Below are 26,082 nucleotides of genomic sequence, written 5' to 3' on the forward strand. Positions count from 1 at the left end.
AGCCCTGCGGTTTCACACCTCTACAATGGAGGAGATGTGAAACCGCAGCGGATTCCGCACAAAGAATAGACATGCTGCGGATTGTAACCCGCAACAAATCCGCGCGGAAAAATCCACAGCATGTGCACAGTGATTTCAGTTTACCATTGAAGACAATGGTAGTGTACAACGCACCTAAATCTGCTGCGGTTCCTCAGAGCCAAAAACGCAATGTGTGACTTTTTCTAAACACTTTCTGACAAACTTCTTTTTTGCAGAAGACAATTGTCTCTTTGTTACTTATCCTCGTTGATCCAATGCCTCCAGTATGACACTATGGCCGTGATGTTAGCAGCGGTCCCAGCCCCCACAGTAATCAGTGTATTCCCACTCGTGGGTCTCTGGGCTCACAGCACTGTCTGCAGCAATGTGCCTGAGGAGGCCCCGCTGGACCTCGCACTGGTCACTGTGCACACAGGGCTCTGTCCCTTTAACAGCGGGCGCACAGGTCCCGCAGCAGAGGGCACAGCCCAGCAGAGCTGCCTCCCTCCCTGCAGCAGGAGGAGGAACGATCCCAAACTTCTCCGAGCTCTGCTGGAACATGTCGGAGGCTCAGGAGGACTATGAGAAAGGGAATCCCGGACTGAACGAGCTGCCCGACCATTCCCCGGTGGTGACCGAGGCCATCGGCATCATCCGGCGGAGGGCAGAGGCTGAGAGCGGGCACTGGCCCCTGGGGCTCTCCGACCACTTCTTACTCAGGTTCCTCCGAGCCCGGGACTTCTGCATGGAGCAGGCACTGAGGGTAAGTGTAGTGTGCGCCGGGTGTAGTGTGTGTGTGTGCTGGGTGTAGTGTGTGTGTGTGCTGGGTGTAGTGTGTGCATGCCGAGTGTAGTGTGTGTGTGTGCCGGGTGTAGTGTGTGTGTGCCGGGTGTAGTGTGTGTGTGCTGGGTGTAGTGTGTGTGTGCGCCGGGTGTAGTGTGTGTGTGTGCCGGGTGTAGTGTGTGTGCCAGGTGTTGTGTGTGCATGCTGGGTGTAGTGTGTGTGTGCGCCGGGTGTAGTGTGTGTGTGTGCCGGGTGTAGTGTGTGTGTGTGCCGGGTGTAGTGTGTGTGTGTGCCGGGTGTAGTGTGTGTGCCAGGTGTTGTGTGTGTGTGTGCTGGGTGTAGTGTGTGTGTGTGCCGGGTGTAGTGTGTGTGTGTGCCGGGTGTAGTGTGTGTGCCAGGTGTTGTGTGTGCTGGGTGTAGTGTGTGTGTGCGCCGGGTGTAGTGTGTGTGTGTGTGCCGGGTGTAGTGTGTGTGTGTGTGCCGGGTGTAGTGTGTGTGTGTGCCGGGTGTAGTGTGTGTGTGTGCCGGGTGTAGTGTGTGTGTGTGCTGGGTGTAGTGTGTGTGTGTGCCGGGTGTAGTGTGTGTGTGTGTGTGTGTGTGCCGGGTGTAGTGTGTGTGCATGCCGAGTGTAGTGTGTGTGTGTGCCGGGTGTAGTGTGTGTGTGCGCCGGGTGTAGTGTGTGTGTGTGCCGGGTGTAGTGTGTGTGCCAGGTGTTGTGTGTGCATGCTGGGTGTAGTGTGTGTGTGCGCCGGGTGTAGTGTGTGTGTGTGCCGGGTGTAGTGTGTGTGTGTGCCGGGTGTAGTGTGTGTGCCAGGTGTTGTGTGTGTGTGTGCTGGGTGTAGTGTGTGTGTGTGCCGGGTGTAGTGTGTGTGTGTGCCGGGTGTAGTGTGTGTGCCAGGTGTTGTGTGTGCTGGGTGTAGTGTGTGTGTGCGCCGGGTGTAGTGTGTGTGTGTGCCGGGTGTAGTGTGTGTGTGTGTGCCGGGTGTAGTGTGTGTGTGTGCCGGGTGTAGTGTGTGTGTGTGCTGGGTGTAGTGTGTGTGTGTGCCGGGTGTAGTGTGTGTGTGTGTGTGCCGGGTGTAGTGTGTGTGCATGCCGAGTGTAGTGTGTGTGTGTGCCGGGTGTAGTGTGTGTGTGCCGGGTGTAGTGTGTGTGTGCTGGGTGTAGTGTGTGTGTGCGCCGGGTGTAGTGTGTGTGTGTGCCGGGTGTAGTGTGTGTGCCAGGTGTTGTGTGTGCATGCTGGGTGTAGTGTGTGTGTGCGCCGGGTGTAGTGTGTGTGTGTGCCGGGTGTAGTGTGTGTGTGTGCCGGGTGTAGTGTGTGTGTGTGCCGGGTGTAGTGTGTGTGCCAGGTGTTGTGTGTGTGTGTGCTGGGTGTAGTGTGTGTGTGTGCCGGGTGTAGTGTGTGTGTGTGCCGGGTGTAGTGTGTGTGCCAGGTGTTGTGTGTGCTGGGTGTAGTGTGTGTGTGCGCCGGGTGTAGTGTGTGTGTGTGCCGGGTGTAGTGTGTGTGTGTGTGCCGGGTGTAGTGTGTGTGTGTGCCGGGTGTAGTGTGTGTGTGTGCTGGGTGTAGTGTGTGTGTGTGCTGGGTGTAGTGTGTGTGTGTGCCGGGTGTAGTGTGTGTGTGTGTGTGTGCCGGGTGTAGTGTGTATGTGTGTGTGCCGGGTGTAGTGTGTGTGCATGCCGGGTGTAGTGTGTGTGTGTGCCGGGTGTAGTGTGTGTGTGTGCCGGGTGTAGTGTGTGTGTGCCGGGTGTAGTGTGTGTGCCAGGTGTTGTGTGTGCATGCTGGGTGTAGTGTGTGTGTGCGCCGGGTGTAGTGTGTGTGTGTGCCGGGTGTAGTGTGTGTGTGCCGGGTGTAGTGTGTGTGTGTGTGCCGGGTGTAGTGTGTGTGTGTGCCGGGTGTAGTGTGTGTGTGTGCTGGGTGTAGTGTGTGTGTGTGCCGGGTGTAGTGTGTGTGTGTGTGCCGGGTGTAGTGTGTATGTGTGTGTGCCGGGTGTAGTGTGTGTGCATGCCGGGTGTAGTGTGTGTGTGTGCCGGGTGTAGTGTGTGTGTGTGCCGGGTGTAGTGTGTGTGTGCCGGGTGTAGTGTGTGTGCCAGGTGTTGTGTGTGCATGCTGGGTGTAGTGTGTGTGTGCGCCGGGTGTAGTGTGTGTGTGTGCCGGGTGTAGTGTGTGTGTGTGCCGGGTGTAGTGTGTGTGTGTGCCGGGTGTAGTGTGTGTGCCAGGTGTTGTGTGTGTGTGTGCTGGGTGTAGTGTGTGTGTGTGCCGGGTGTAGTGTGTGTGTGTGCCGGGTGTAGTGTGTGTGCCAGGTGTTGTGTGTGCTGGGTGTAGTGTGTGTGTGCGCCGGGTGTAGTGTGTGTGTGTGTGCCGGGTGTAGTGTGTGTGTGTGTGCCGGGTGTAGTGTGTGTGTGTGCCGGGTGTAGTGTGTGTGTGTGCCGGGTGTAGTGTGTGTGTGTGCTGGGTGTAGTGTGTGTGTGTGCCGGGTGTAGTGTGTGTGTGTGTGTGCCGGGTGTAGTGTGTGTGCATGCCGAGTGTAGTGTGTGTGTGTGCCGGGTGTAGTGTGTGTGTGCGCCGGGTGTAGTGTGTGTGCCAGGTGTTGTGTGTGCATGCTGGGTGTAGTGTGTGTGTGCGCCGGGTGTAGTGTGTGTGTGTGCCGGGTGTAGTGTGTGTGTGTGCCGGGTGTAGTGTGTGTGCCAGGTGTTGTGTGTGTGTGTGCTGGGTGTAGTGTGTGTGTGTGCCGGGTGTAGTGTGTGTGTGTGCCGGGTGTAGTGTGTGTGCCAGGTGTTGTGTGTGCTGGGTGTAGTGTGTGTGTGCGCCGGGTGTAGTGTGTGTGTGTGCCGGGTGTAGTGTGTGTGTGTGTGCCGGGTGTAGTGTGTGTGTGTGCCGGGTGTAGTGTGTGTGTGTGCTGGGTGTAGTGTGTGTGTGTGCCGGGTGTAGTGTGTGTGTGTGTGTGTGCCGGGTGTAGTGAGTGTGCATGCCGAGTGTAGTGTGTGTGTGTGCCGGGTGTAGTGTGTGTGTGCCGGGTGTAGTGTGTGTGTGCTGGGTGTAGTGTGTGTGTGCGCCGGGTGTAGTGTGTGTGTGTGCCGGGTGTAGTGTGTGTGCCAGGTGTTGTGTGTGCATGCTGGGTGTAGTGTGTGTGTGCGCCGGGTGTAGTGTGTGTGTGTGCCGGGTGTAGTGTGTGTGTGTGCCGGGTGTAGTGTGTGTGTGTGCCGGGTGTAGTGTGTGTGCCAGGTGTTGTGTGTGTGTGTGCTGGGTGTAGTGTGTGTGTGTGCCGGGTGTAGTGTGTGTGTGTGCCGGGTGTAGTGTGTGTGCCAGGTGTTGTGTGTGCTGGGTGTAGTGTGTGTGTGCGCCGGGTGTAGTGTGTGTGTGTGCCGGGTGTAGTGTGTGTGTGTGTGCCGGGTGTAGTGTGTGTGTGTGCCGGGTGTAGTGTGTGTGTGTGCTGGGTGTAGTGTGTGTGTGTGCTGGGTGTAGTGTGTGTGTGTGCCGGGTGTAGTGTGTGTGTGTGTGTGTGCCGGGTGTAGTGTGTATGTGTGTGTGCCGGGTGTAGTGTGTGTGCATGCCGGGTGTAGTGTGTGTGTGTGCCGGGTGTAGTGTGTGTGTGTGCCGGGTGTAGTGTGTGTGTGCCGGGTGTAGTGTGTGTGCCAGGTGTTGTGTGTGCATGCTGGGTGTAGTGTGTGTGTGCGCCGGGTGTAGTGTGTGTGTGTGCCGGGTGTAGTGTGTGTGTGTGCCGGGTGTAGTGTGTGTGTGTGCCGGGTGTAGTGTGTGTGTGTGCCGGGTGTAGTGTGTGTGTGTGCCGGGTGTAGTGTGTGTGCCAGGTGTTGTGTGTGCATGCTGGGTTTAGTGTGTGTGTGCGCCGGGTGTAGTGTGTGTGTGTGCCGGGTGTAGTGTGTGTGCCAGGTGTTGTGTGTGCGCCGGGTGTAGTGTGTGTGTGTGTGCCGGGTGTAGTGTGTGTGTGTGCCGGGTGTAGTGTGTGTGTGTGCTGGGTGTAGTGTGTGTGTGTGCCGGGTGTAGTGTGTGTGTGTGCCGGGTGTAGTGTGTGTGTGTGCCGGGTGTAGTGTGTGTGTGTGTGTGCCGGGTGTAGTGTGTGTGTGTGCCGGGTGTAGTGTGTGTGTGTGCTGGGTGTAGTGTGTGTGTGTGCCGGGTGTAGTGTGTGTGTGTGTGCCGGGTGTAGTGTGTATGTGTGTGTGCCGGGTGTAGTGTGTGTGCATGCCGGGTGTAGTGTGTGTGTGTGCCGGGTGTAGTGTGTGTGTGTGCCGGGTGTAGTGTGTGTGTGCCGGGTGTAGTGTGTGTGCCAGGTGTTGTGTGTGCATGCTGGGTGTAGTGTGTGTGTGCGCCGGGTGTAGTGTGTGTGTGTGCCGGGTGTAGTGTGTGTGTGTGCCGGGTGTAGTGTGTGTGCCAGGTGTTGTGTGTGCATGCTGGGTGTAGTGTGTGTGTGCGCCGGGTGTAGTGTGTGTGTGTGCCGGGTGTAGTGTGTGTGTGTGCCGGGTGTAGTGTGTGTGTGTGCCGGGTGTAGTGTGTGTGTGTGCCGGGTGTAGTGTGTGTGTGTGCCGGGTGTAGTGTGTGTGCCAGGTGTTGTGTGTGCATGCTGGGTTTAGTGTGTGTGTGCGCCGGGTGTAGTGTGTGTGTGTGCCGGGTGTAGTGTGTGTGCCAGGTGTTGTGTGTGCATGCTGGGTTTAGTGTGTGTGTGTGCCGGGTGTAGTGTGTGTGCCAGGTGTTGTGTGTGCATGCTGGGTTTAGTGTGTGTGTGCGCCGGGTGTAGTGTGTGTGTGTGCCGGGTGTAGTGTGTGTGCCAGGTGTTGTGTGTGCATGCTGGGTGTAGTGTGTGTGTGCGCCGGGTGTAGTGTGTGTGTGCCGGGTGTAGTGTGTGTGTGTGCCGGGTGTAGTGTGTGTGTGTGCCGGGTGTAGTGTGTGTGTGTGCTGGGTGTAGTGTGTGTGTGTGCTGGGTGTAGTGTCCCATAGTCCGCAGTTCTTACTTTCTGTCTTTCTTTCTCTTTTTCTTTCTTTCTCTTTTTCTTTCTCTTTTTCTTTCTCTTTTTCTTTCTGTCCTCCCTCTTTGTCTTTCCCATTGATCAGCTTTCTGTTTCCTTCTCTCTCTCCTCTCCTTGGTGTGCTGTAAGTGTGGCTCTCAGCACTGCACAGTCAGGCTATGTGCACACATGTGCAGAACATTTCTGCATAAAAACAGGACTCCTTCCCAGAAAACGCACGTTTTTTTCCGCACATCTCCAGACACATAGAAAATAGCAAGAATGCGGAATTTGCCGCGAAATTGAGCATGCTGCGTTTTTTAGCGCAAAGCGTTTTTTTTGCGGAAAAGAACACATCAATGTGCACAAAAAGTGTAAAGTGCATTAAAATGAATGGGAAGCTTCTTTTAATTGTTTTTAGGCTGTGTGCCCACGATGCGATTTTTTTTTTTAAGTGTTTTTGCTGCGACTTTCGACGCGGAAACGCTGCGAAACATTTAAAAAACTCGTACAGAACGCCCCCCATGCATTCCTATGGCATTCCGCACATGCTGTGCTAATGCTGCGCTTTTTCCCACGGCGGAATCGCATCGCGGAAAAAAACGCAGCATGCTCATTCTTTTTGCGGAATCGCAAAGAATTGCCGCGATTCCGCACCCATAGGAATGCATGAGAATCGCTTACTTCCCGCATGTGGCTATGCCCACCATGCGGGAAGTTAAGCGTCTCATGTGCGGTTGGTACCCACGGTGTGGAGGAGAGGAGACTGTCCTCCAGGCCCTGGGTACCATACCCCTGTAAAAAAAAGAATAAAAAATAAAAAATCGGGGTATATTTACCTTCCGAAGTCCCGCGCTGCATTCCCGGCCTCAGCGTTCCCAGTAATGCCTTGCGGCAAGGACCTGTGATGACTTAGTCTCGCGTGACTCTACCGGTCTCGTGAGATCGCTATAGCAACGCGAGACCAACGTCATCACAGGTCTCGCAAGGCATCGCTGGGAACGGGAGCGTCGCTGAGACTGCGCGGGACGCCGGAAGGTAAATATACCCCGATTTTTTTTTTGTATTTTTTTTTTATCATTTTTAACACTCTATCTTTTACTATTGATGCCGCATAGGAAGCCCCAATAGTAAAAAGCTGCTCACACTTGTCAAACACTATGTTTGACGAGTGTGACCAACCTGTCAATCACTTTCCAAGTGATGCTTCAAATCGCTTGGAAAGTGCTTGAATTTCACACGCGAAAATAGTGGCAAAAACGCGAACATAATCGCGGTAAAATTGCTCGGAAAAAAACATGCGTTTTCTGGGAAGGAGTCCGGTTTTGAGTGTCTGGTTTAAAACGCTACGTGGGCACATAGCCTTAAGCGGATTTTTTGCTAAATCCGTGAAAAAAATGCGAAAAAAACCGCTGTGTGTACACAGCCTCATACATACATGTAAGTTACGTGTGAACAGGCCATATCCATGTCTATGTAAAGTTTACATCCATCTTGTTCTCGTAGGAATATGTTCTGGCAGGTTATTAGTGTGTGGTCGGTGGTGACATTGCTCCTCCTGTCGGGTTTCTGCAGCGCTCCTCTCGCTTATGTAGCAGCTCCATGGCAGGGGTGACGGGCATAACACATCTGTAACAGCAGCTGATTTCAGGCCAGAGGCCGATGTTCTATTTTGTGGGGATAAAGCTGATGGAGACTTTCTACTCTACCACATGGCTGATCTTTTGAGCAGATGACCTGACATTTGACACTGGAAACCCACAAATGAAAACACAGAACAGATGCTGCTGTAGTTGAACTTTTGATAGTTTTTTTTCCCCCGATAATCTCCTTGTATTAGTTCCCCAACACCACAACCTTGATTAGGAGGAATTTGTATAGATCCGCAATTGCTCCCTGCATTTTGGTGGCCACCAATCTAACCTTACAGGGCCGAGGATCCATTTAAACCTCTGCAGATCGGCAGCACTAAATGACGAACAGAGGTCATTTAGAGGGAATCTGTCCCTGGGACGTATATGACCTATTAATATGGGCATACAGGTAATAGAAATGTTCCACTAGTCCTACCTGAATGCCTCATGTTAATGGTCTGGCTGCTGAGAAATTATATTCTGTCATTATGCTAATGATCTCTTCCAGGCTCCGGGTCGTGCGATGCTGGAAGAAATCCCTGCCTCTTGTCCTCATTATAATGCCACTCCCCTCCCATCAGCATCAGTTATGGCAACGGAATCCCGCGCCTGCGCCCTGCACTCCCTTGGGAATACATACCTCATCCTCCCTTCTGTGGTCACTGCATTCCGGGATCTTCTGCGCAGGAGCTGGGGACTTCCGCTCCAGTGTGCACGCTGATATGGTGCTCTCCCAACTTCCTCCCTGTATAGTCATCACTATGTACACATGGTTCCTAGCAATGACTGTGCAGGGAGGAAGTGGGGAGTGCATCTTATCGGCACACACACACAGGATATCACAGTGACTCGCCAACACAGAAGATCCCTGAGTACAGTGCCCACAGAAGGGAGGATGTATTTCTGTGTGAGTGCAGGGCGCAGGCTCGGGATTCCAGCCCCAGAACTGATATACATGTGAGGGGGGTGGCATTATAATGACGACAGGAGGCAGAGATTTCTTCCAGGCACCGCACGCCCTGGAACCTGGAAGAAATCATTTACATAAAGACAGAATGTAACATTTCTCCACAACCAGACCATTAATATGAGGCAGACAGGTAGGACCAGTGTAACATTTCTGTTACCTGTATGCCCATATTAATAGGTCATATATGTCCCGGGGAGTGACAGATTCCCTTTAAAGGGAACCTTCCACTTAAAAAAATGCTCTAATGCAGAGTCGGCTGTCAGTCAGTGTCTGGGTGCGGTTACAGCCGCCGCTCACTATGTGGTGACTGATGCCGAACCGTCCCACCCCATGACTGAAAGCCTGACGCTGCAAGGAGGAATAAAGGTACGGTAATTTCCTCTTAGCAGCGGGGCTCTCAGTGCGGGCATCGGGCAACTCCAGAACACTGTTAACCTGCAGTCTAACCCCATATCTGCAGCTTAATATTGTTTTAATTTTAATATCAGGATTTTAAAGTCATACCAACAAATTTTTAGAATAAGTATAACAACCTCATCAGGTCTGAGCTATCTGTTTTAACCCCTTACCTACAATGGACGTAATATTCCGTCCATGTGACCCTGGACCTAATTACCATGGACGGAATATCACGTCCCAGCGATCAGCGGTGCCCACGTGGTGAGCGCCGCTGATCGCGGCCGGGTGTCAGCTGATTATCACAGCTGACACCCGGCACTATGTGTCAGGGGCGGTCACAGACCGCCCCCGACACGTTAACCCCTTGTACACCGCGATCAAACGCGATCGCGGTTTACCGGGGGTTAAAGGGAAGCATCGGCAGGGAGGGGGCTCCCTCCTTGCTTCCCTGAGCCCCCCACGGCAGCGCAATGTGCAGCGCTGCTGCGGGGGTCTCTTTCCCTACAGGCCCCCGGATCCAAGATGGCGACGGGGGCCTTCGGGGGCCTGTAGGGAGCTGACTTCCTCACTGCCTGCAAAGGCATGAGGAAGTCTGCAGAACTGCCTGTGACAGATTGCTGATCTGTCACAGTGATCTGTGATGTGACAGATCAGCGATCTGTCACAGGACAGTGATGTCCCACCTGGGACAAGGTAATAAAGTAAAAAAAAAAAAGAGAAAAAAAGTGTTAAAAATAATTTTAAAAAAAATCGCTAAATAAATTAGTAGAGAAAAAAAAAAAATTCCCCAATAAATCCATTTTTTCAAAATAATAAAAAAAAAAACAATAAAAGTACACATATTTGGTATCGCCGCGTCGGTAGTGACCCGCCCTATAAAACTGTCCCATTAGTTAACCCCTTTAGCGAACCCCTTAAAAAATAAAAATAAAAAACGAAGCAAAAAATAATGATTTATTATCATACCACCGAACAAAAAGTGCAATAATGCGCAATCACAAAGACGCATATAAATATCCATAGTACCGCTGAAAACGTCATCTTGTCCCGCAAAAAACGAGCTGCCACACAGCGTCATCCGCAAAAAAATAAAAAAGTTATAGCTCGCAGAATAAAGCGATACAAAAATAATTATTTTTTATATAAAATTGTTTTCATTGCAAAAAAAACGACAAAACATAAACAAAGACCTAAATGAGGTATCGCTGTAACCGTACCGACCCGAAGAATAAAACCGCTTTATCAATTTTATCGCACGCGGAACGGCGTAAACGCACCACCCAAAAATCGGAATAAAAAGCGATCAAAAAATGTCACGTGCCCGAAAATGGTACCAATGAAAACGTCAACTCGTCCCGCAAAAAATAAGACCTCACATGACTCGGTGGGTCAAAATACGGAAAAATTATAGCTCACAATATGTGGTGATGCAAAAACTATTTTTACAATAAAAAGCGTCTTTTAGCGTGTGACAGCCGCCAAACATAAAAACCGCCATAAATAGTAAATCAAACCCCCCGTTATCACCCCCTTAGTTAGGGAAAAATAATAAAACTAAAAGAAAATGTATTTATTTCCATTTTCCTATTAGGGTTAGGGCTAGGGCTAGGGTTAGGGCTAGGGTTAGGGCTCAGATTAGGGTTAGGGGTGTGTTGGGGTTCGGGTTGGAGTTATAATTGGGGGGTTTCCACTGTTTGGGCACATCAGGTGCTCTCCAAAGGCAACATGGCGTCTGATCTCAATTCCAGCCAATTCTGCGTTGAAAAAGTCAAATGGTGCTCCTTCCCTTCCAAGCTCTGCCATGCGCCCAAACAGTGTTTTACCCCCACATATGGGGTATCAGCCTACTCAGGACAAATTACAAAACAACTTTTGGGGTCCAATTTCTCCTGTTACCCTTAGGAAAATAAAAAATTGGGGGCAAAAATATAATTTTTGCGGAAAAAAATGATTTTTTTATTTTCACGCCCAGGCGTTATAAACTTCTGTGAAGCACTTGGGGGTTCAAAGTGCTCACCACACATCTAGATAAGTTCCGTGGGGGGTCTAGTTTCCCAAATGGGGTCACTTGTGGGGAGTTTCAATAGTTTAGGTACATCAGGGGCTCTCCAAACGCACATGACACCCGCAGACCAATCCATCAAAGTCTGCATTCCAAAACGTCACTACTTCCCTTCCGAGCCCCGACGTGTGCCCATACAGTAGTTTTCTCCCACATATGAGGTATCAGCGTACTCAGGACAAATTGGACAACAACTTTTGGGGTCCAATTTCTCCTGTTACCCATGGGAAAAAAAAAGAAAAATGGGGACTAAAAGATGATGTTTGTTGAAGAAATACGATATTTTTATTTTCACGCCCGGTCGTTATAAACTTCTGTGAAGCACTGGGGGGTTCAAAGTGCTCACCACACATCTAGATAAGTTCATTAGGGGGTCTAGTTTCCAAAATGGGGTCACTTGTGGGGGGTTTCCACTGTTTAGGTACATCAGGGGCTCTCCAAAAGCAACATGACACCCGCAGACCATGCCATCAAAGTCTGCATTCCAAAACGTCACTACTTCCCTTCCAAGCCCCGACGTGTCCCCATACAGTAGTTTTCTTCCACATATGGGGTGGCAGCGTACTCAGGACAAATTGGACAACAACTTTTCGGGGTCCAATTTCTCCTGTTACCCTTGGGAGAATAAAAAAAATGGGGACTAAAAGATGATGTTTGTGGAAAAAATACGATTTTTTTATTTTCACGCCTGGGCGTTATAAACTTCTGTGAAGCACTGGAGGGTTCAAAGTGCTCACCACACATCTAGATAAGTTCCTTGGGGGGGTCTAGTTTCCAAAATGGTGTCATTTGTGGGGAGTTTCTACTGTTTTGGTACATCAGGGGCTTTCCAAACGCGACATGGTGTCCGATCTCAATTCCAGCCAAAAACGTCAAATGGTGCTGCTTCCCTTCCGAGCTCTGCCATGCACCCAAATAGTGGTTTACCCCCACATGTGGGGTATCAGCACACTCAGGATAAATTGCACAATATCTTTTAGCGACCTGTTACTCTTGGAAAAATAAGAATTGAGGGTGAAAAGATCATTTTTGTGGAAAAAATATGATTTTTTAATTGTACGGCTGTATGTTATAAACTTCTGTGAAGCCCTTGTGGGTTCTAAGTTCTCACCACATATCTAGATAAGTTCCTTGGGGGGTCTAGTTTCCAAAATGGGGTCACTTGGGGGGGTTTCCACTGTTTAGGTACATCAGGGGCTCTCCAAACGCGACATGGCGTCCGATCTGAATTCCAGCCAATTTTGCATTGAAAAAGTCAAACGGTGCTCCTTCCCTACTGAGGTCTGCCATGTGCCGAAACAGTCGTTCCCCCCCACATATCAGGTATCAGCGTACTCAGGACAAATTGCACAATAACTTTTGCAGTCCAATTTCTCCTGTTACCCTTGGTAAAATAAAGAAAATTGAACCTGAAGTATTTTTTTTGTGAAAAAAAGTTAAATGTTCATTTTTTTTTTAAATATTCAAAAAATTCCTGTGACACACCTAAAGGGTTAATAAACTTCTTGAATGTGGTTTTAAGCACCTTAAGGGGTGCAGTTTTTAGAATGGTGTCTCTTTTGGGTATTTTCTATCATATAGACCCCTCAAAGTGGCTTCAAATGTGATGTGGTCCCTAAAAATAAAATGCAAAAATGAGAAATCGCTGGTCAATTTTTAACCCTTATAACTTCCTAACAAAAAATAATTTTGGTTCCAAAATTGTGCTGATGTAAAGTAAACATGTGGGAAATGTTATGTATTAAGTTTTTTGTGTGCCGTATCGCTGTGATTTAAGGGCATAAAAATTCAAAGTTGGAAAATTGTGAAATTTTCAAAATTTTCGCCAAATTTCCGTTTTTTTCACAAATAAACGCAAGTTATTTGAATGAAATTTTACCACTAACATGAAGTACAATATGTCACGAGAAAACATTGTCAGAATCACCGGGATCCATGGAAGCGTTTCAGAGTTATGACCTCATAAAGGGACAGTGGTCATAATTGTAAAAATTGGCCCGGGAGTTAACGTGCAAACCACCCTTGGTAGTGAAGGGGTTAATAATCTATGGAGTGTGTATTATTAAATGGTAAAGGATCCGCTTTAAAGGGGTTGTCCGGTCAAAATCGAATCCCCCCCCCAACCAGTTCAAGCACTGTGGGGATTTGCCAGTTTCAGACCCGGGAAGGAGGGTATGTATGAGTTATACATACCCCCGGCAAGTTGGCACAGCCTCGCTCTCCATATGCTTGTATGGAGTGAGGCTGCTCCCTCTGGTCGTACACACCTACTGGTGGGGGCGCCGCCTAGGATCAATACAAGTGTATGGAGCGAGGCTTCGCCCACTGGCCGGGGCTATGTATAACTCACACATACCCTCTGTTCCTCGGTCTGAAACCATAGAGTGACTGCCTATTTGATGAGGTGAAATTTGCCTTTATAATATCTTTTCTTTTCAGATTTGATCAGTATGTAATGATCTATTCAAGCTTTTCTTTTCAAGGGAACCGTCAGGTCTGATATAACGCTACTAACCTGTAGATATAGAAGTAATTTGAATGTTAATAGTGTTATGAGGGTTCTTGTCTGCTGTACTGAAAGCACCAGAAAATTAACCTTGTTTCTCCCAGAAGCTGCCAGATTTCAGTCATGCCGGCGTGCCTGGAGCAATTACAGTCATCGCTCACTATTGTGTGAGTGCGGCGACTGCAAGCACGCCAGGCTCTTTGTTTGATGACTCTGCATAGATGCACTGCACCGCGAGCTGTCAGTCACAGTGCCGGGGCGTGCGTACAGTGGCCGCACTCAGTGTAGTGATCGGTGACTAATTATTCCGGGCACGCCTGCATGACTGAAAGCTGGCAGCTACCAGGAGAAGAAAAATTCATTTTGTCCTGGGTGCCGCACTTGCAGTACAGCGGCCAGGCACCTCTAGAATGCTGTTAACCTACAGATTAATCCTATATGTGCAGATTTATAGCATTAGGAGACATGATAGATTGATTATAGAATTGCCATGCGTGCAGTGACCTTTTATAGGGAATCTGTCGCCACCAGTCTCGGGTAGCATGAAGTGGGGACAGACTCCCTGATTTCAGCACTATGTCCATTATTGGAAATAAAAGGGGGAGACAGGGCACTTCCAATGCGTAGGTCTGTATGGAAAGTAGATGAGTGCACAGCAAGTGTTAGGCTCACCTGATAGGGTTGTGAGAGTCACAACACCTATAATCGCATAAAACAGCTGCAGCAGTCTGCATGAGGTCCAAGGACTTGGTACAAAGAGAAGGCTGGTAGTGCAATAAGAGACTGCGCTGCTGTGGTAGAATTCAAGGTATCTTTATTGCCAACGTGTTTCCTGAGCCAGTCCCAGCTCACTTCATCAGGGCATGCCCTGATACCTTGAATTGTACCACAGCATCGCAGTCTCTTATTGCACTACCAGCCTTCTCATTATTGGAAATATGCAGCAATTCTGTTTTAGTCGCAGCAATGTGATGCCAGGAGGAGTCTGATGTATTCATGAGACGCGGGATCTCCCCACCCACCCAGTGCTGATTGACAGCTTCCTTCCTGTACAGTAACAGAAGACAGCTGTCCGTCATCTGTGGGTGGGTCGGGAGAGTCCGCTTCTCATGAGTACATCAGACTCCTGCCTCACAGCGCTGGCATCATATTGCTATGATTAAACTCATATTCTCCAGTAACGGACATACTCCTGAGATCGGGGGGTCTGTCACTGCTTCCTGCTGCCCTCACACTGGGGTTGAGGGGTTGATTTCGGTGCATTGTGTCTGCACACAGCGTGAGACTAATCTAGTACAGAGGTTGCATCATATGTTGTGCTGCACTGTTAATACTGAGAGCAGGAAGGAAACTAAATAGCCTGAGAGTCATTTCTGCCAGTCGTTATAATTAGGACTGTACTAGTCATTTACAGTGGCTTGCGAAAGTATTCACCCTCTTGGCTTTTAAACATTATATTTTTCCATTCCAACAAAATGGCAGCGCATGCGCAGTACAACCTATCTGCAAACGATGATCTTAATCTGGTGGGCAGCGCTTGCACATATTGAGAGCACTGATTGCAAAAAAATATGGTTGCTGTTCACCTGACGAAACCACCTATCTTGAAAGAATTAGAGCAGTTCTGACTTGAGCAATGGGAAAAAAAAAAATCCCACTGGCAAGATGTGGAAAGCTCAGAGACGTATCTAAAGCAGCTGCAATTGCTGTAAAAAGAGGCTCTACAAAGTACTGACTTTAGGGGGGAATAGTTATGCACACTGAAGTTTTCAGCTATTTTGTCCTATTTGTTGTTTGTTTCACAAAAGAAAGAAAAACAAATGTTCACCGTTGTATTCATGCTCTTTACATGAACTGATGCAAACGATCAAAAATGCAGTAAAATTCCAGGATATGAGGAAGCAAAACATGAAAAATGCAAAGGATGTGAATACTTGTGCAAGCCACTGTAAGTAGATTGTCTAATAGTATATTACTGCAGTGTTAGTGTAAACTGTAAATTAATGCAGTAAAAATAAAAAGGTGTTACTTTCTATGGTATGGTTACACCTGGAACAAAACAATGAATAGATACTCTGCAGTCAGTAATAGTAATACATGTAAATAACATCGGGTACTTAGCTGACACTATTTTGATGAAAAGAGCATAAAAGCTCACTCATCTGTCACACACCTGCCCTGGGTCCGGGCTTTGCTCCCTTCCACCCTTTCCACTGACCTGTGTTGTTTTCCACGTCAAGCTTTGCAAGTTGCCCAGCGTGTGACATCACCTCCCTAGACCCATTAGGGCAAACACCTGTGTCTTCGTATTGTTATCTCTCCACAGCCATCATGTTTTTTGCCGACTTCGCTGCATGCATCCGCCTTGCTTCTTGGCTGGCGTGTGTGACTCGTCCTTCCTCCCTACGTACTATGCTGCCAGCTGCATCGACTGTGGACTTAGTGGGTCCAGTTCACAAAGTGAGCCTAATGCCACCGCGACTAGGTGTCCTCAATCAGGATGGACCTTACTGTAGTACATCATCACGCTATGTGCCAGTTGGCCTCAAAATACATGGGGGCTAGCAGGACCCAGACGTGACTGTTTTACACCTGCCTGTGCACACCCCCAAAGTAAACGATCTATTAGTATTGTAATTCAGTATTACTGTATTATATTAACCCCTTAATGACCGCCGATACGCCTTTTAACGGCTAGGAGTTAAGGGGCCTTATTCCTCAGCGCCGCTTTTTAATGGCACTGAGAAATAAAGGTATAGCGCTCCCCAGCGTTGGGAAATCTCCAGGGTCTCCGCTACCTAGCATACCAGAGGAAAGAGAAATAGAGTCCCCCGAGCAACCCCGGTACCTCTGCCATCTCTGGACCGTCCTGCTCTGGCCCTCCGCGTCTTCATCTTGGAAGGAAATGGCGGGCGCAGTGCCGCCGGCGAGATCTGCTGGCCGGTACCCGGCAACAATAGGAGATTTTTCCTATTGGTTACTGTGACAGACCAGATCACAGTGATCAAAATAAAAAAATAGGAAATCAATTCTCCTTTGTCACCCCTTTAATTAGGTAAAAATAATCAAGAAAATGTTTTGGTTTTTTTTCTATTCTTTGCAGTTAGGGTTACGGTTGGGATTACAGCTAGGGTTAGGGTTAGCGCTAGGGTTGGTGTTAGGGTTGGGGCTAGGGTTAGGGTGATGTTGGAGTTATGATTGTGGTTAGGGTTAGAGTTGGGATTAGGGTTAGGGGTGTGTTGAGGTTAGAATTGGGGGGTTTCCACTGTTTAGGTACATCATGGGGTCGCCATTGATTCCAGCCAATTTTGCGTTCAAAAAGTCAAAATGTGCTCCCTCCCTTCTGAGCCCTGCCATGCACCCAAACAGTGGCTTTTCCCCACATTTGGGATATTGGCTTGTTCAGGAGAAATTGCACAACAAATAGTATTCCATTTTCTCCTGATACCCTTGTGAAAATAAAAAAAGTTTGGGTCTAAAGTAATTTTTTTGTGAAAAAAGTAAAATGGTGATTTTTTTTCCTTCCACATCGCTTTAGTTCGCGTGAAGCACCTGAAGGGTTAATAAATTACTTGAATACACACCTTGAGGGGAGCAGTTTGTAGAGTGGTGTCACTTTTGGGTATTTTCTGTCATGTTGACCCTCCAAACTCTCTTCAAATGTAATGTTGTACCTAAATAAATGGTTTTGTAAATTTTGTTGTAATAATGAGAAATCACTGGTCAACTTTTAACCCTTATAACCTCCTAACAAAAAAATTGTTTAAAAAATTGTGCTGATGTAAAGTAGACATGTGGGAAATGTTATTTATTAACTATTTTGTGTGACATATCTATCTGATTTAAGGGCACAAACAGTAAAAGTTTGAAAATCGCTAAACTTTCAAAACTTTTTCCAAATTTCAGTTTTTTTCCACAAATAAACGCAAGTCTTATTGAAGAAATTTTGCCACTAACATGAAGTGCAGTATGTCATGAAAAAAAACATTCCTAGAATCGGTGGAATCCGATGAAATTTTCCAGAGCTATAACCTTAAAGTAAAAAAAAATTTGGTTTGGTCATTAAGGTCAAAATTGGCTTGGTCACTAAGAGGTTAATGCAGTAAAATTAATAAAATTTTACCTTCACTGTCAAAAATTCAGGAAAATATTTGACTGTAAAGGATGTTACTAGTTTAACTTTAATTGAGAATCCATGACATTAAAAGGATTATCTGGTCAAGTTATATTGATATCCTAACTTTAAGATAAGCCATCAATATTATATTGCTGGGAGTCCGGCACTCCCACTGATCAGCTGTTACAGGCTTTGGCAGCGCTGCACGGCACACTCCGTGCATCCTGTGTGGCGGTTGCTGCCGAGCACTGAAGATCAGCTTTTGCTACAGAGAATAGGAGCTGTTCTGCAGTAACCGAAGGCGGCTACTACACAGTGAATTGGAGCTGCACAGTGCATCTCTGTTCCATGTTTACATCCGGCCGGATCCTGCTAATCGGTGGGGTGCTGGGTGCCCGACATTCACTAATCCAATATTAATGACTTATCCCAAGGTTCAGTTAATAATATAATTTACCTTGGGAACCCCTATAAGATCACTGACAGGTGAAGTGACTATTAATGATTATCTAATACCAATTGCACCTGTCAAGCAGTGAGATGTGTCAATGCTGCCTGTTAACGGTCAATTTCTTGAAGTTGATATGCTGGAAATAGGAAAACTGGGGGATTGTAAGCATCTGAGCAACTTTGATGAGGGCCAAATAGTGATGGCTGGATGACTGGGTCAGAGTATCTCCACAATGGCAGATATTGTGTGATGTTCAGGCATGAAGTGGTCCAAGGGTGGAAATTCGGTGAACTTATCATGGGATCATAGGCGACCGTGAGTCATTGATGTGTTTGGAGAGCAAAGGCTAATAGGCATGTGAGAATCAGACGTAGACCATGGAGCAATGTAATATGGTGGCCGGATCTGATGATCATATGAATGGCACATGTGCATCACTTACCTGGCAAAGAGTTATCACCAGGATGCTCTGGGCAATGTTTTGTCGGGAAACTATGGGTTGTGAAATTCATGCGAATACTACTGCGCCACATGTTGGCCAAGCATTGTTCTAGATCAAGTACACTCCTTCTCGGCAGGGGCCTCTTTAACACTGTCAAATTGAATTCAGGCTGTTGACTTGGCCTCTAGTTTACTCAGTTCTTAATTCCATCATGTATCTGTGTGATATGCAGAAAAACAAGTTCTATTCATGCAGGTCACACCTCACAAATTACAAGACTGGGTTATCCGGGACTTTTGTATTTTTTTCTTATGGGGTTAACAACTTGCAGGCAGTAAGTTCTTATCCCCATAAGAAATAAAATATGTCTTGGATAACTCCTTTAAAGGATCTGGTGTATATGATGAGCTTGTAAATGCTCAACAGAGCATAGATGAAAACGCTATTAGGATAATGTCTGTGGTGGCTGCAAGATCCTCAACATGTGTCCTGGAGAAATCAACAATGGTGGACAAGTGGCCGTGAGCTAGTAATGAGGAGCATCTTCAGTACATAGTACAAAGCATCAGGGCAATGTGGTCATCACAGGAGGCGAGGACTTGGTTAGCGCACACTGAAAGATGCAGATACCGTACGTATGCAGAAAGCTGTAGTAGGCGTAACCTAAAAACTATGGGAGAATATATCTATTAGCAACAGGTGACAACACTACATTTTGATGGGCTAATTTATGCGATCATTCCTCAAAACTGGTGCATTATGGAATATTGATCCATCCATTTATCAGATGTCTCTGCCTCAGTTAATTTACTAACACACTGACTGTAAAATTGAGCTTTCACATAAGTTACAAGCTCAAAAACCAGGGGTTTCCAAGGTCAATGGAACTGCTTTAATACCAGAACAAGCACCAGAAGGCCGCGTCTACTTCACCCTTATATTCCTCCATACATTATGGTTGTTCTCAGGCTCTGACTGGCCCACAGGTGAACAGGAGAATCCTCTGGTGCGCCCCTGTGCAGTAATTGGTCACCAGACCCTTGTATGAGCAGTATTTGGCACAATATACTTGAATCACTATGTACAGACAAAGGCGGCATCTTATTCAAGAAGCTACACAGTGCATTGTGGTAGAAATCTGTACTTCTTGTTTCATTCTTTTGCATACTGGCCTTCTGGTCTTAACTTGGTGATCCTGTGTAGATCCTAATATTACGTAGATCCTAATCCTGGTCCTGATATGACTCAGTCCTCTTCCCCTCATAGGATATAAATAAAATAACATACAGAATGGACTGATCTGCAGTTACCTTCCCATCACTTTCACTTTTCTCCCTGTAGGCATAACCTTGGGAAAGTCATGTGGATGCTTGTACTATATTAAGGGTTAATATTTCACGTGCAAACACAAGACAACTTATAAGAAGCATTATACACAGGGGAATAGTTATCGACAGTGCCGAGGTTGCAGCTGCCCTCTCGGACAACTAAAGGCACCAGTATCCTAAGTGGTTAATGGCTGATGGAGGCCCTTTTACAGTTATTACATTGGGACCCAAGAGTTCGTGTTACTTCTCTGATATCGTCCATTGAAGGTGTCTCAGCACCATCTCTACAATTAGTAAGAGGGAAATACTAGATTTCTATGCAGCCAGGAACGGTGAAAGAGGCTGTACTACTGTTTTTTCTTCACTGGAGATTTTGCAATAGTGTCCAAAAGTCAATGTCTTATCATAAACCAGCAAGTTGTAGATTGGTACAGTGTGTACAACCACAAACAATTTCAGACTTAGTAAAGAATGCGAGATTCCAGCTGTTCTGCGATTTTTTTACCCCTTGTTTAGTGAGATGTTATAAGTATATTTTGCTCTCTATATAGTGATAATATCTGTGGGCCAAGATCTTGGCATGAGTGGAAAGCCATCATCCGGTACTGTTCATACTGCCGATTTCACGGTAATGTTATGGAAAACATGTTTTCACATTGGATTTTCAATGTATAGGGTAAAATCCATGTGCAACATTTTACCCATGGTTTGGGATGTGTTTTTTCAACAAACTTGTTGACTATTTTTTTCATTAAAGCAGATCTGTCTCCTTTTTGGGAAAGGGGTGTTCCCAAAATCACAAAGTGGTCTTATGAAATACACATATACGGTACTATAAGACCACATATTCTTTTGTGCCAATATAACCCATTGGTAAATCTGCCTTGTTTTGCACAAATTACCCCCTTAATATGACATAGGAACAGTCCTGTAGTTCCAGGGGTTTTGGTCGCTCATCGGTGCAGTATCTTTCTGCTTGTATCCTGAAAGCATAGCTGCCTGGAATGCAGCTTCTACTGTGTGAGGAATAATGCCACAGGAACAGGTGGAGCCTGCATCATTACAGAGAGCTCATACAAAGAAACAGAAGTACCTGTATGCTGCTATGCATGGCGTTGTACTGCAGGATGAGGCTGTATATAGAGGAGAAGACACATAATGCAGGATGGGTCTGTATATACAGGAGAGAGAAAAAGAGGCATACTGTAGGATAGGCTGTATACAGGGCACTGAGAGGAGAGATATACTGAAGGATGGAGCTCTGTGTACAAGGGACAGAAAGGAGGATATACTTAAGGATGAGATGCATATTGAGGGGACCCAGAGGAAAGCTATACTACAAGATAGGCTGTATATAGATGACACCGAAAGGAGAGAGATACTGCATGATAATTGAGAGATGTAATCTGAAAATGAACTGTTTACAGGGGTCTGAAAGAAGAGGTATATGGCAGTATGGGGCTCTTATTTAAGCTGTGGATGTTGCCTGCTGCTGAGAGTTCATTGATGTGGTACTGCACATTTTGATCTATTGATGCCTATGACATAGGCTTTACCCCTTCACCCCCCAATCTGTTTTCACCTTCCTGATAGGGCCAAATTTTACAATTCTGACCAGTGTCACGTTATGTGGTAATAACTCTGGAACGCTTCATGAACCCCAGGGGTTCTGAAACTGTTTTTTTCGTTACACATTGTACTTTGTTACTGGTAAATTTAGGTCAAAACATTTTGTGTTTTTATTTGTGAAAACATCAGAATTTTGGTGAAAATTTTGCAATTTTAAAACTTTTAATTTTTATATCCTTAAACCAGTCATGCTGTACACAATAATTTATAAATAACAATTACCACATGTCTGCTTTACCTCAGCATCATTTTTTAAACTTTTTTTTGTTAGGAAGTTAGAAGGGTTAAAAGCTTATCAGCAATTTCTCATTTTTCCAACAAAATTTATAAAACTGTTTTGTTTAGGGATCACATCTGTAATGGTAATGTAAAATATGACGTAAGATTTCCCAGATTATCACATTGCAGAATCTTCTATTTACACACTGAAGTATGCTATGCCCCGTTTGTTTTTTCACAAGGATAACAGGAGAAAATTGACCATTCAATTTGTTGTGCAATTTCTTTTGAGTGTACCGATAGTCTATTTCTGGTGCAAAACTACTGTTTGGGCACACGGAAGAATGGAAGTAGCGCCATTTGACTTTTTGAGCGCAAATTTTGCCTGGAAAGGATTGTGGATGCCCCTGACATGTAGAAACCCCCACAAGTGACCCTATTTTGGAAACTACACTTCTTGAGAAATTCATGTAGGGGTGTAGTGAGCATTTTTAACCCTCAAGCGATTCACAGAATTGTATAACATTGGGCTGTGTCAATGAAAAATTACCATTTTTCCACTAAAGTGTTACTTTGGCCTCAAGTTTTCAATTTTCAAAAAGGACAATAAGAGAAAATGGCCCAATAGCTCATATGTGCTAAAAAACTGCTTTGGAGGCACAGTGCAAAGCTCAGAAGGGAAGGAGCGCCATATTACAGTGCAGATTTTGCTGGAATGGTTTGAGGGTGCCATGTTACATTGGCAGAGTCTCTGAGGTGCCAGAACAGCAGAACCCCCCCCCCCATTAAGTGACACCATTTTACAAACTACACCTTTCATTGAATTAATCTACAGGTGCAGTGATCATATTGACACCACAGGTGTCTCACAGAATTTTATACTTTTGGGCATTGAGGAAAAAATAATTACATTTTTACCACAGAAGTTTTGTTTTAGATTTCACATTGTGATACTAGGAAATGGGTGAAAAAGGCACCAAAATTTGTCACACAGTTTCTGCTGCAGTACCCTGATTTGTGTCTGTACAGGACTGCTTAGTCACACGGCGATACTCGGGAGGGAAGGAGGGCTATTTGACTCTTGGAGAGCAAATTATTGAAGAATAGATTGCGGACTTGATATGCAGAGCCCCTAAAGGTACTGTCACACTTAGCGATGCACCAGCGATCCCGACCAGCGATATGACGCGGTCAGGATCGCTGGTGCATCGCTAAGTGGTCGCTAGTGAGCTGCCACACAGGCAGATCTCACCAGCGACATAGCAGGGGTCGGGGGTCGTTACTTACCTGTCAGACGAGGCAATCCTGACGTCCTCCCGTCCGCGTCCACGCGTCGCTCGTCGGCGCCACAGGAAGCCCAGCAGGAAGCTGACGACGAGAAACGGTCCAGGCCTTTCTTGCGCGATCAGCGATAGACAGCGGGGGAGTCGGTCGAAGGTAAGTATCAGACATAGCGATATCGCTGCTACGTCATAAAACCAGTGACGTTATAGCGATATTGCTAGCGATATCGCTTAGTGTGACAGGCCCTTAAGTGCAGGAGAGAACTTAGGCCGGGGTCACACTGGCGAGGAATACGGGAGAGTGAGAGGCGCAAAAAGCACGCATTAGACACGGACCAATGATTCTCTATGGGGCAGCTCCCATCAGCCGTATATTTCTCCTCAGTATCCTACGCTCCGTGCCACTCGCAGCATGCTGCGATTGTCAGCGTACTACGCCCGTAGTACGCCAATGCAAGTCTATGGGTGCGCAAAAAATACGGATTACACACGGACCACACGTGTGACTTGCGAGAAATACGCACAAGGTGTCTTTTAGCAAAGCCGGCAATTCAGTGCGCTATACAGTAAACTCACACTGACAGGTTTAATAAAGAAATGAAAGAATAGATATAGACACATAGAATACATATATATATATATGTATTCTATGTGTCTATATCTATTCTTTTGTTTCTTTATTAAAACTGTCATAGGGCTCCATTATATGTCCATTTTGCAAGCCTGCGAGAAAATCTCAGCATACGGATTACATACGGATTACATACGGATGCTTACATGCGCAAAATACGCGACCACACCTTGATTACGGATGACATACGGAGCACTGTTTAGGGGTCTGTCATCCGTATTACGCATGTAAAATACTGACCGTATTTTGCGCAGGTTAGTGTGACTCCAGCCTAACACTCACTCACACGAGTGTCTAACATGGCCGAGTGCTATACAATGTTTTATTTGATAGCACTCAGCCCAATGTTATAATATGAGGCAGAGCACATCAGCGATTATTTTCTCACGCCGAATCAGCATAGGAAAACAATAGAAGCATGATACAATTGGCAGCAAAACTTGGCTCGCTCGCCCATACAAGTCTATGGGTGCGCTTGAAATATCGGACTACACTCGGATGTCATCCCATTACACCGAGATAGGCAGTAGAAGAGATGGAGAAATTACAGTACTTTCTTCATCTCCTCCGCACATGTAGTGCGATTTTCTCATGCGAGAGAATCTGAGCAGAGTAAACTGACGCTCGGCACACTCGCAGCAGAGCAGGAGCCGAGGGTCATTAGGATATCGAATCTGATGCTCTACGTTCGTGTGAATCTGGCCTTAAAGTGACCCTGTCAGCAGGATTTTGCTAAGTAAACTACAGGCATTGGCAGGTTGACGCTGGTACACTGATTAAAATGATACCTGGGGTGAAGAAATCTGTCTTGTGGTTGTTGTATAATCAGTGTTTAAAGTTTTCAGTTTATGAGAAGCCCGTGCTCCGGGGCAGGACTGTAGGCAAAGTCTTATCTTCCTGCTCCGGGCCAGAGAAACCAAGGAGAGACCTGGCCACAGGCCGTCCCGAAGCTCAAACTGTCTGTCTCGCTCTGTCTCTATGATGAGGAGCATGTTTGTGCTGCTCCTTCCCTCTGCGAGCCCAATCGAAGATGCTGTCACTTGACAGCGGCATCAGAGGAGTTAAACACCCGCTATCGGCGCTAACACTGATCGTGGATGTTGCTCCAGGGTGTCAGCTACCAGATAGCACTGACACACGCTTTAGATCATGGCGGCGCTTGGAGTGAGCCCACACGATTGTTATGCTGCACATGTACAGCGATTTACACGCACCTCCCACAATGCCGTACATGTACAGTGGCTGTTGTGAAGGGTTTACAGAGTAACCGTTGTTTTAATTTTTATTTGATAAATCAATAGGACACATGAAAATAAGCAAATTTGTAATAAATCTTATCAGAGAAATCTGCTTCTTTGCCAGAATTGAAAACTAAAATTCTCAATTCTGAGGTAAAATCTGTATTCAGTGAAGACAGATTGTTCCATTACTAAAGGTACTGTCACACTTAGCGATGTACCAGCGATATGACGCGGTCAGGATCGCTGGTACATCGCTAAGTGGTCGATAGTGAGCTGCCACACAGGCAGATCTCACCAGCGACATAGCAGCGGTCGGGGGTCGCTACTTACCTGTCACACCAGGCGATCCTGCGTCCTCCCGCCCGGCTCCACGCGTCGCTCGTCCTCACAGCAGGAAGCGCCGCAGGAAGCTGACGACGAGAAACAGTCCTGAACGTTCTCGCGCGATCAGCGATAACCAGCGGGGGAGCGGGTCGTAGGTAAGTATCACACACAGAGATATCGCTAGCAATATCGCTATAACGTCACAAGTTATAGCGATATTGCTAGCGATATCTCTTAGTGTGACTGGCCCTTAAGATAGGAGACAGCGGCTACTACTGAGGAGATTCTATCCAGATAGGAGGGAGGACTTTGAGCTTCCCCTAAGAGTGAGGTGCTTGAGGATCTTTAGAGTAAGCACTCCCTGACCCTCCTCTCTTACCGAGTGGCGGCTGTAGTATTCTGGATGACGTTTTCCTTAGTGTTCGAAGTGCTACTCATGTACGGTAGGTGCAGTACGGGCTGGGACATTTGTTGATCGGCACTGAGATTGCGCTGTCGCGGTGTAACATTGAATCTAATATCTTCTTCTAGTGTTGCAAACATTTACAAATATTTGATTTTGACTCGGCCTAAAAGGTTGTTTAGAGCGTGACACAGGTTGTGCGGCCACAAATCACTTCTGCTGCTTACATCACGGTGTAAGGCTGTGTTCATACTAGGTGTTTTTTCATGCTTTTTAGTGCAAATTTTCTGCTGTGTTTTATAGTACCAGCAAAGTTTGAGATTTCGGAAATCTCATTCACACAGCTTGTTTTTTGGTCCTCAGTATTTTGCTTGTTTTTTTTTAGCACAATAGAGCGTGTCACTTCTTTCAGCGTTTTTCACCAATTGAAAGTAATGGGTGGTGAAAAATAACACACCACAACCTGTGATTTTCTTTTCTGCCAAGAGTGCTGGTTTTGCTGCAGGATAAAAAACCACTGAAAAAAAAACTGAAAAAAAGCTAGTGTGAACATAGCCTAATGTAGGTGAATAGTGTTGCATTGTGACCCCATTCGCCAGCATCTCACTGCGTAAGTCACTGTATGACTTATGTTGCAACAAAAATCAGCTTGTAGCCCGCAGACTTTCTGCCACAGGTTGCAA

The 26,082-nt window shown here is 46.8% G+C and overlaps 1 protein-coding gene across 1 annotated transcript in view; it reads left to right on the plus strand.

The window, feature by feature from the left end:
• Positions 1–469: 469 nt before the first annotated feature.
• TTPA (alpha tocopherol transfer protein) overlaps positions 470–26,082 on the plus strand; it is a 38,287-nt gene continuing 12,674 nt past the window's right edge. Inside the window, exon 1 of the mRNA XM_073583931.1 lies at positions 470–784. Coding sequence (XP_073440032.1) covers positions 581–784 — 204 coding nt within the window. The 5' untranslated portion in view covers positions 470–580. The remainder of the gene's footprint in view (positions 785–26,082) is intronic.

The sequence above is a fragment of the Dendrobates tinctorius genome, unplaced genomic scaffold, assembly GCF_039654945.1.
Source record: "Dendrobates tinctorius isolate UK_male_01 unplaced genomic scaffold, ASM3965494v1 ptg000082l, whole genome shotgun sequence".
NCBI classification, from domain to species: domain Eukaryota; kingdom Metazoa; phylum Chordata; class Amphibia; order Anura; family Dendrobatidae; genus Dendrobates; species Dendrobates tinctorius.